Raw genomic sequence first — 10,884 nt, forward strand, 5'->3', positions numbered from 1 at the left:
TCAACATGGAGGCAAACTGTAATAAAAGCAGCAGTCTGTTGATCTTGTCTCCAGTCTTGTAGAAGAGTCTTAAACTTCCTGGTTTGTTGAACTAACCTTGTAGATCCGGAGTCTCGCAGGCCGAGAGCAGCTGGAACTAAATCTGCAGAGAAATCTGGACACGAACATTGTGGACGCTGCAGTCCAGACGAACAAAACCTAAAGATCTGAAGTTTTGTTCCAGTGTGTTGTAATCTGACACACCCAGGCCGAGGGTGGAGACAACGCCAGGCAAGTAGAAACAGGTTTCATGGCATGCACAGCAGCAGGAAGAGGAACAGTTTAACTCTCTCCTGGCTGCTGCAGTGAGAAGTTTAAAAGCTCAGAGAGACAGGAAGAAGAACTCAGATTTTAAATACTTCCTGTTATGGCCTCAGTGCTGCGTGTGTTTTCATATCCTGTGTCTCTCTCTCTCTGTCTCTGTTGCAGCTGATGAACCACAGACCATCACAGACTACAGCATTAAGAGCAGTGAATGTTTGCTTACTGGGTTTGGTTGACTCCTTTATCTCCTTTATGAAGTGAGGCTGTTGGTTGTTTAACTTTATTTAACTTTTATTGTTGTATCTGTTATAGAAGAGGTTCACTTTAAGTTTTTATATATTATAAATACATCCTTTATTTCATGAAAACATTCTCCTTTCTTTCTTTTTCATGGGGACACAACACTTATCTTTGATTTTTGGTGACATATTGATCATTTATTATAAGGGTCAGTGATGTGTTTGACTGTCTCCATGTGGTCTAGTTTAAATTTAAAGGGTTAAAATGTGAAAATAAACATATGAATAACTTCACACATTCTTTTTTTGTGGACCCAGCATCAAATTTCTGCTTTTAATCCATTTAGAGAGAATATATTAGAGGATTATAGCAAAAATGTCTAAGTGGTGTAACCATAAAAACTTGGTACCAAATAATTCAACTTGCTTAAAAACAGTAAATAGTCAATAAAACACCATCAACTAGTTTGGTGACTTGATGCTGCTTTTAAAACTATTTTAAATATATTTCTGAATTGCTCATCATGCCAACCCTTATTTATCACTGACTCATATATAATATATCAGAGTTTGACCGGGTTGATGTGTTTTTATTTAACCACATGATGGAGCCATACTGTGCAGAGCAAGCAGGAGACACAGATGATGATGTCATTATCCTACAGGATGCTTGTGTGAAAGTCAAATTCAGATTTATTTATAAGGCACATAAAAACCCAGATCATACAAAACACAAATAAACCAATTTATCTGTACATCACATTTCTACATTGAGTTCATTCAAAGTGATTTACATAAAACAGAAAAACAGAAACAGAACAATAAAGAAGATTAAATGTGTGAACTGTAAATGAAATGAAGCTAAAATGGAAAAAAGGGAGTTACTAATGCTCTTCATAGATTACAGCTCAACATTTAACACAATGATCCCAGATATATTAATAGATTGCACAAGTGTTCCTAGTAAAGTGCTCGTTGGCATCATGAAAGCTGTTATTGCTCATTATTGCACAATCAATCAATCAATCAATCTTTATTTGTATAGCGCCAAATTACAACAAAGTAATCTCAAGGCTCTTTCCACATAGAGCAGGTTCTAAACTCTAAACCCTCTTGGGAGCCAAAACGCGTGCTAAGGTGCCCTCTTGGGAGCCAAAAGAGTGCCAAGGTGCCCTCTTGGGAGCCAAAACGCGTGCTAAGGTGCCCTCTTGGGAGCCAAAACGCGTGCTAAGGTGCCCTCTTGGGAGCCAAAACGCGTGCTAAGGTGCCCTCTTGGGGGCCAGAACGCGTGCTAAGGTGCCCTCTTGGGAACCAAAACGCGTGCCAAGGGGCCCTCCTGGTTGGCAAAGACACACTAAACTGCCCTCTTCAGTGGCGAGAACGTGCTTTTCGCCCTTGCCCTTCAAAAAGTCTGTGCACGCCGCTGAAACTGAACTCTTCAGGTTTTAATTTAAAGGGACCCAACATTCCCACATGAGCAGCACTTGGTGACAGTGGAGAGAAAAAACTCCCTTTTAACAGGAAGAACCCTCAGAACCAGACTCAGAGTGGGAGAACATCTTTTAACAGGAAGAACCCTCAGAACCAGACTCAGAGTGAGAGAACATCTTTTAACAGGAAGAACCCTCAGAACCAGACTCAGAGCGGGAAAACATCTGCCTGGACTGGTTGGAGTAGAGAGGAGGAGAGAGGAAGGACAGGAGAGAGAAGCACATAGAAGGTCTGGGACTGGAATCTACCTGTGAGACCAGAAAGCACAGACAACTGCGGGGAAGAAGTTTAGGTTATTGAATGCATTAATAGTACATGAATGTTAATGGATATAGATGGATGGATAGAGAGAGAGAGAGGGAGGAGTCTAAGCCTATAGCAGCATAAGCTAAGAGCTGTAAGAGACCAACTATAAGCTTTATCTCACTATGGAGAGAACTCCAACCACAACCACTGGAGGTCAGTAGAAACAGCTCTTAGTCTGGCAGACAGAGTCCGTCATACGACAGCTGGATGGTTGTGATCCGTCTCCACGCTCACGTCTTGTAGTGCATCATTTCACTCTGCAGAGAAAAGCACAACAAACACATACTGTCATCACAACACTTTGCCTCTTGCTTCATAAAAAATATATTTATATTAGAACCAGCATGTTGATGCATATTTAATATTTGTCTATAAAAAAAGATGAGATCAGATTATTGAGTAACTCATAAATTGATTAACTAATTACAATGGAAAACTACGACGGAGCATTAGGGCCATAAAAAAAACAGGCAAAAAAAAAGAAAAGAAGAGAATGAATTACGTTCTTCAAGTTATTGATATGATACATTTATCAGTTACGAATACAGTTGTACCACTTCAGAAAATCACCTTCACACTCAGCTGCTGGCAGTCAGTCGCTCTTCTAACTTGGTTTGATGCTGCTACTGTGGTCAAGCCTCCAGTAAGTTGATTTCATTCTGCTTCTTTTTTTAGTTGTTTTTTTTTCCTGTGAGAGACTCTCTTTTTTTGGCCTGTTTTTTTTTTTTTGCTGGACTTTTTTTCTTTTTTTTTTCTTGTGACAGACTTTTTTTCTTTGCCTGTTTTTTTTGTGAGAGACTCTCTTTTTTTGGCCTGTTTTTTTTTCTTGTGGCGGACTTTTTTTTTTTTTCTTGTGAAAGGCTTTTTTTTTTGGCCTGTTTCTTTTTTCTTGTGCTGGACTTTTTTTTTTCCTTTTCCGTTTTGTTTTACTTGTGACAGACAAATTTACTATTACAATAAAAAAAGTTTACCTTCATTGCCTAAACCACTGAATTAAAAGTGAAACAATGTGCAATGGGATAGATTATATCAACATATAGCACTGTAATGTTCATGTTTGTTTAATAATTGGGTTACACTGGACTAATTCAAACCTTTGTTATCTCACATGTTGTTATATGTTGAGCAATACACCGCTCAGAATTAAACTTCATAATAACGAATAGAAATGATCACCCAAACAACACATAGAGGGCAGAGAATATAACTGAACAAAATGTTTCTGACCTCAGAGTCTCCAGCAGCTTCACGCCTGAATCCTTCAGTCCGTTGTCGCGCAGGTCCAGCTCTCTCAGATACGAGGGATTGAACTTCAGAGCAGAGGCCAAACAACAGAAGCTGCTATCCGACAATCCGCAGAAAATCAGTCTGAACAAAGAACAAAGCATAAAGTTAGGAGATGACTCATCACAGCTGCTGAGGTTTCTTGGTGTGAAAAGAGGAAGCAAGAAATATGAGTAAAAGAAATCACAAACACTCAATCTCTTCGAACTCTATGGAGGAACCAACAATAGGTGGGAAATACCAAAACACAACTACAATGTCCAATTTATGGGAGAAAATACACATTTGATTGTTGTCTTCTTGTTCTGATGGTTTAGTTTTGATTGTTTTGGTTATTTTCTCTTTGATATTTGTAGTTACCTTTCAAGGCAAGGCATCATGTGTGTTAAAGGAGTAGCAGCGGCTTCAACCTACTTTTTTTAACTGTAGAAATCTGCTGTTTTGAGCTGCTATATCTAAATATCTGTCATTTTTCTTTTTTCCTTTGCTTATGTGTGTATCAATATGAATTTGTATATGCAGACTGGAAATAAATATATACATCTAATTTAAATTCTAAATACAGATAACTTCTAACCAAATTATAGTCACAGAAATCATCACCATGCATTTACAATGGGTCCCAAACTACAATTAAAAGACACTGAATATGTATTAACACATAATTGAATAAAAGGTGTCTGACCTGAGGGTCTGCAGTCTACAGTTTGGACTCTCCAGTCCAGCAGACAGCAGCTTCACCCCTGAGTCCAGCAGGTAGTTATAACTCAGGTCCAACTCTCTCAGATGTGAAGGGGCGGACTTCAGGGCTGAGGCCAAAGAGGAACAACAGCTCTCTGACAAGCTGCAGTGCCTCAAACTAAATGAGGAAAAAAGCAGTTGACAATCCTATATTAAACCAGTCCTTTTTTAGATCCACCCATTTACACCCATTGTTACATGCATGCATATAAAGTAAAAATAAACTAGCATTGATGGTGAACTTGCAGATAATTATGGTGTCCCAAACTACAATTAAAAAAATAATTCTTCAATACAGAGATGAGTAAAAGGTGTCTGACCTCAGAGTCTGCAGTCTACAGTTTGGACTCTCTAGTCCAGCAGCCAGATGTTTTACTCCTGAATCCTGCAGCTTGTTGTTACTGAGGTCCAGCTCGCTCAGGTGGGAGGTGTTGGACTTCAGAGCTGAGGCCAAAGAAGAACAGCAGCTCTCTGACAGCCAGCAGTCACTCATCCTGGAGCAAGAATAAAGAATACAGCATTTAGCCTAATTTAGCCTAGATGTAGATATGGCCTGCCAAAACAGAAGGTTTGACCCACAACTGTGTGTTCTTAAATAATCCTGGGTACTTCCTCCCTATCTAAAAACCAATGGCTGCCAGGCAACTGGACTTGCTCTTAAAGACAATGATGAAGAAGCCTGTTGGATGAGAGGTGAAACGTAGCACTTCTACAGACCTGGATAATTAAAAATGCTCACAGACATATTTCTGTTTAAATATAATACCCAACTTCCACTTTAGACTTTCCTCTTATGTCAGCAAATTGATCTCAGTCATTTGTTGATGTGGATCAAGATATCAGGCATATATGACATGTAAATATTACACAGAATCAACACAGAACTAATTACATACAGCTCTCTGACTTGAGAGTAAACTAGTAAGTACAATTTTACCAAACTAATAGAAAATGTATGTATTAATGTAATGTATTAACACACAACTGAATAGAAAGTGTTTGACCTGAGAGTCTTGAGTCTGCAATGTGGACTCTCCAGACCAATGGACAGAAGCTTCACGCCTGAATCCTGCAGGATATTGTTACTCAAGTCCAGCTCTCTCAGATGGGAGGGGTTGGACTTCAGAGCCGAGGCCAAGACCTCACAGTGACCATCTGATAGTCGACAGTGAGAAAGTCTGCAGATTTAAATGGAAAATCAATGAACAGGCTGGTTGGACACACGGACGTCCCCATCAGTCATCAGATCACATGAAACCTCCCTGATGAGAAACGAAATATATTAAAAACTACAATGGTCAATCAAGTTGCCCTTCACTTAGTACTTTCAATATCAGGACTTAGATGGCTGGATGCCAACAATAATCATGGAACTGATTCATTCCTTCTGATAGCAACAGGAAAGATGAAGTAATGTTAGCTTGATAATTCTGTTAGTTTAGCTTTGTATAAATGTGTCAATGCTGCCTGTATGTTTTCACAGTTTGTTGGCGCATGTGTGGACGAATTTAATCCATAAATCTGTTTCCTCTGAGATATGCCGAAACAGAGGATCCATTTTTTTTAGTGCCACAACCACCGCAAAAGTCTAGAAGAGCTGCACGAAATTATTTCATCCCCATTTAAGTTTGCCTGGCTTTAAATCTACTTCTCCTATTTGAGAGTACAACGTCAAATCTTACCTTTAGATAGAAGTACATTTAGTCTTAGCCAGTCTTTCAGGATAAATCCTAGCAGTAAATGACCCTGGACTCACTTTGCCTTTCTGCAGTTCCTCACAGCTGGGATCAGTCTGAGTCGACCCTCCTCTGACGTCCTGTATGCCTTCATGTCCAGCACATCCAGGACCTCCTCTGACGTCTGCAACATGTTGGCCAGAGCTGAGCAGTGAATCTCAGAGAGTTTTGTTTCTGATCTGTTGTCTGACTTCAGGTACTTTTGGATCTCTTGATGTACTGAACGATCATTTATTTCCATTAGACAGTGGAAGATGTTGATGCTTCTGTCAGGAGAGATGTTATAAGTGCTCCTCTCCTTCAAGTTGTGGATGACGCTATGGATGGTTTCTGGACTCTTTTCTGTCTCACCCAGCAGGCTTCCTAACAGCCTCTGATTTGGCTCAAATGACAGGCCATAAAGGAAGCGGACAAATAAATCTAGGTGGCCATTTTCACTCTTAAGTGATTCATCCAAAGCTTTCCTCAGGAACATTTCCAGGGATGGGTAATGACTACGATACCTACCCCAGTCCTTTCCGAGGAACGCCTCCAATGTCTCATTGTCCTTGTTTGCTTGACAATGAAAAATATACACTGCCGCAAGAAACTCCTGAAGGCTCAGATGAACAAAGCTGTAGACTGATTTCTGGAAGATCACACTCTCTCTTTTAAGGATCTCTGTGCAAACTCCTGATAACACTGTAGCCTCTGTGACATCAAGACCACACTGCTCCAGGTCTTCTTGGTAGAACATGATGTCTCCTTTCTGCAGTTGTTCAAACGCCAGCCTCCCCAGTTTCAGAAGAAAGTTCTTGTCAGCCTCTGTCAGCTCCTGTGGACTCGTCTCAGGTCCCCCATCATACTTGTTCTTCTTCCTCTTTGTCTGAACCAACAGGAAGTGTGAGTACATGTCAGTCAGGGTCTTGGGCAGCTCTCCTCTCTGGTCTGTAGACAACATTGGCTCCAGAACTGTAGCAGTGATCCAGCAGAAGACTGGGATGGTACACATGGTGTGGAGGCTCCTGGATGTCTTGATGTGTGAGATGATTGTGCTGGACTGCTCTTCATCACTGAATCTCCTCCTGAAGTACTCCTCCTTCTGGGCGTCAGTGAAGCCTCGTACTTCTGTTACCCTGTCCACACATGAAGGAGGGATCTGATTGGCTGCTACAGGTCGGGAAGTTATCCAGATGAGAGCCGAGGGAAGCAGCTTCCCCTTGATGAGGTTTGTCAACAGCACGCTGACTGATGACTTCTGTGTGACATCAGACACGACCTCACTGTTGTTGAAATCCAGTGAAAGTCTGCTTTCATCCAGGCCGTCAAAGATGAACAAAACTTTACAGACAGCGAGCTTCTCTGCTGTGAGCTTCTGTAATGTTGGATAGAAAACATGGATCAGCATGAGCAGACTGTACTGCTCATCTTTGATTGAGTTCAGCCCCTTGAACGAGAACAGAATCAGCAGACTGATATCTTGGTTTTCGGAGCGCTGTATCCAGTCCAGAGTGAACTTCAGCACTGTGAAGGTTTTTCCAACGCCAGCGACGCCGTTCATCAGAACCACTCTGATGTGTTTCTGTTGGTCCGGTAAGACTTTAAAGATGTCCTGACACTTGATTGGAGGCTGACTGATCTTGGAGGCTGACTCAAGCTGCCAAACCTCATGTTGGGTATTAACCGCTTCACTCTGTCCCTCTGTGATGTGGACCTCGGTGTAGCTGCTGTTCAGGAGGATTTCACTTCCTGCTTCCACACTGATCATATGCACATCTACTGTAGAGGGGAAACACATAACTAGTAAGAATCAATAAGGTTTAACTAGTATACTTTTACAGTACTTTAAATTTGAAACTTGAGATGAATGACGATGCTAACACACAGAAACCACTAACCAGATTGGCCTCCACCTGGGCAGATGTGTTGTAACCGCATCTCCTCCTCAGAAACACCACACCTCTCCATCCCTCTGTGGATACCAAGGCAGTTCTTTCTCACTTTCTCACACAGCCTTTAATTAAACCTTTTTAACAAAAATATTTTAAGACTTTGCACATACTGTCTAGATGTTAGGATACATATTTCAATATAGACTCCGAATTTAAGAATAAGATGCCCTTAGATTGATGATCTTTACTTAATACCTCTAAAGTGTCAGTATGCTTGAAACTCTGTGTGAAAGAAGGCAGGGATTGTGCTTCATTCTTCACACACCCAGTGCACGTTGAATTTTAAGGAAAGCCTTTAAATGTCAAGTCCTGTCTTCAGCTTTTATTTAAAGTATGTTGGCCACTCTGACATTCAAAAACAAAAGGCCATTCAAACTACTTCATTTTGAGCTTTGACATATAAGTGGACATGTTGTGCTTTTTGTGAATTTCTGCCATTTATATAGTGTTAGAATACAGTCAAACTTCCAAAACTTGAATCAATATAACAATGCTCTCTGAAAATCAAAAGTCAGGGCTTTAGCCTGCTGATGACCATGGAGGTATTTTAACAGTGGTCACCAACCCTAGACATGGCAGTAGCTCTCCGGCAGCGAGGTTGGTGACCATTGTGTTTTAAGAACCGGATACCAGACTTGAAGATGACGCCTCTACAATCCAAGGAAAATTGTTCAGCTGGCACATGAGCCAAAAAAGGAAACTGCTTATTTGTCTGTAAACTGTAAACCATGCACAGATATTTCAGCTGAGCCCCAGAATATAAATATCATCTTACTTTGTAGGTGACGGTTGAGTTTCATCACTGGAGCCTGGAGGGAAATCATCGTGGCCTTCACTCGTCGTTGACTGTCTTGTACTCTCCACAGACTTTGCTCTCTTGATTTGGCTGTAAAAATAAACATCATATGAAGGTAGTTGTTCTTATTAAGACAAGTAACATGTAACTTTGTACATACTGCATTCCTTTGTGGCATCTTACTGTGAGTGTGAATTATGTGCAGGTTTATTATTGAAGTTTAAAGGAAATCCCATTGAGTGGTTACTCTTCATCGACACCCAGCTGCATCTCGAAGACTTTGCTTTGTCCTCATTTTCCCCTGAATGAATCCCCATCTTCTAGACCTTAACCACACACACAAATAAAATGAACACAGTCAGCGTTAAAAGCGTCTTCTTCTCTATCAAAATGTCTCAAAAATCACAAAGAGAATATTGAGATTAAACAACTGCACACTATCATTTAACCTGGTTTCCTCCCCTACATCCTGTCACAATAACATCCTGCCTGTTTGAGCCTATTATTTCAGAGTCAGGTGTTTCCCATACACCCACATTCTGTTAGATTAGAAGCTGATCTGAAAAATCAGTTGTTCTTATGTATGGCAGGTTAGCTCCTTATTATGACAAATAAGGTAAAGCAATCAATCAGTTGTCAATAAACACAGAGTCAGAAATGCAGAAATACAAGAGAGAATTTGACTTTATTGATCTGTTAGACATTTAGACTGCACACGTTTCTTAACTTGCAACTCTAATGCTGACTAACATATGAATCAGCTCTAAATACAGCTGGTAGTAACGTGATAAGTTTTGCAGGTCATCACAAATGTAATCTGATGATACGCTAGGGGAACACCAAAGTTATTAGAACCAGCATTGCCATCATGAGCCATGAGAGTCATGCTGCCAGCATTTCGGTCAAGAGTATAAAATTTACATGAACATTTACATTGATGGCAGGAATTCCATTCATTTGTTTGCATCAGGGAGGAAAGTTTGAATGCTGACATGCAAATTTGTACTTTCAACAACAAGCAGAGCTGCTTTGTAAGGATGCTGAAGAGACTGGAGCATTATTTCTAACGCATGAATGCAGTTTTTGTGTGTGGAATTCCCCTCATCATCTGACTAATTTTTTGGGAGGGTATCATATCACATACCAATAAAATTAGATTAACTTAGTGAGTGCAGTGTTGTCATATCTGAAAGCACTGATGGTCTGATTTCTATGGAAGTTTTGTTTGTGATCTAAGATACTGTTTTTTGGAAGTTTAAGTCATTCTGAATCTAAAGATATATCTATTATGTCTGTGTGTTCAGTCTCAACTTGTCTGTTGGGACATAACAGACATGGACTAATCTCCTGACCAGTGGTGAGGCTGCGTTATGTTGGTCAATCACATAAACAGGAAATCAGACCAAAGGTGCCCCAATGCTGAGATGACCTTTCCACACTTGTGTAACTCTGCTATGAGGGAGTTAAGCTAACATATAACACATATTCCAGTAGGAAAGGAGCAGTGACAATGCTAACACAGGCTAAACGAACTTTAACAGTAGTGAAAAAGTAGCTGAATGTGTCCCAATCATCAACCAGCAGCACAGAAGTATGTAAAGAAGTATGAAATCAATAAAGAAACATTAGTATCGTCATTTCTGCTGTACAGGACAGATGTTACAGTCATAACATTAGCTCTCTGAAAACCTAAAAATCCTTGTTGAAACTCGTCTGTTTGTAGGCAACCAATAAAAAATGGGCGTGTCCAGAGTGCAGTGAGTGGCGTCCTGTGGAAAACCTGAAGCAACCAATGAGAGAGGGGCCTCAGGTCACCTGCTTGCCAAAAGGTGAAGGACCTACACTCATTTGCTACACAGAAATGAACGAAATACAATCTGAAAACACACTACAAGACACAAAGCATGTAGGAGACACGTGATGCTTCTTGTTTCCTATAAGATGAGGCTGAAAGGTCGGACCAGTTCCTCTTTGCTCCTCTTACTTCTTGCTAACCAGATGCTTTTAAAGTTAAGTTAAGACAATAAACAATGAGAAGAGGGAAGAGGGAGAGAATT

The 10,884-nt window shown here is 40.5% G+C and overlaps 2 protein-coding genes across 2 annotated transcripts in view; both read right to left on the minus strand.

The window, feature by feature from the left end:
* Positions 1 to 329, minus strand: part of LOC128384109 (calcium uniporter protein, mitochondrial-like) — a 6,039-nt gene extending 5,710 nt beyond the window's left edge. The window contains exon 1 of the mRNA XM_053343691.1: positions 97 to 329. Within this exon, the coding sequence (XP_053199666.1) occupies positions 97 to 168 (72 nt within the window). The 5' untranslated portion in view covers positions 169 to 329. The remainder of the gene's footprint in view (positions 1 to 96) is intronic.
* Positions 330 to 2,586: 2,257 nt separating this feature from the next.
* On the minus strand, positions 2,587 to 9,147 carry LOC128383642 (NACHT, LRR and PYD domains-containing protein 3-like). The gene is made up of 9 exons (XM_053343234.1): positions 9,011 to 9,147; positions 8,807 to 8,917; positions 7,978 to 8,051; positions 6,121 to 7,858; positions 5,369 to 5,542; positions 4,685 to 4,858; positions 4,309 to 4,482; positions 3,567 to 3,707; positions 2,587 to 2,596 (listed from the first exon to the last, which is right to left on the minus strand). The coding sequence occupies exons 1-9, from the start codon at positions 9,142 to 9,144 to the stop codon at positions 2,587 to 2,589; spliced, it is 2,730 nt and encodes a 909-aa protein (XP_053199209.1). The 5' UTR covers positions 9,145 to 9,147.
* Between the last annotated feature and the right edge of the window lie 1,737 nt (positions 9,148 to 10,884).

This window comes from Scomber japonicus, chromosome 22, assembly GCF_027409825.1.
Source record: "Scomber japonicus isolate fScoJap1 chromosome 22, fScoJap1.pri, whole genome shotgun sequence".
NCBI lineage: Eukaryota > Metazoa > Chordata > Actinopteri > Scombriformes > Scombridae > Scomber > Scomber japonicus.

Excerpts from the sequence above, each read along its gene's own strand:
- LOC128383642 (XM_053343234.1), bottom strand. The coding sequence starts at position 9,144 with ATGGGGATTCATTCAGGGGAAAATGAGGACAAAGCAAAGTCTTCGAGA. Across the intron at positions 5,543-6,120 it reads AGGAACTGCAGAAAGGCAAA|ACTTTCTCACTGTCGACTAT; the intron begins GTGAGTCCAGGG and ends TTAAATCTGCAG. Across the intron at positions 4,859-5,368 it reads TGCAGACTCAAGACTCTCAG|GATGAGTGACTGCTGGCTGT; the intron begins GTCAAACACTTT and ends TTCTTGCTCCAG.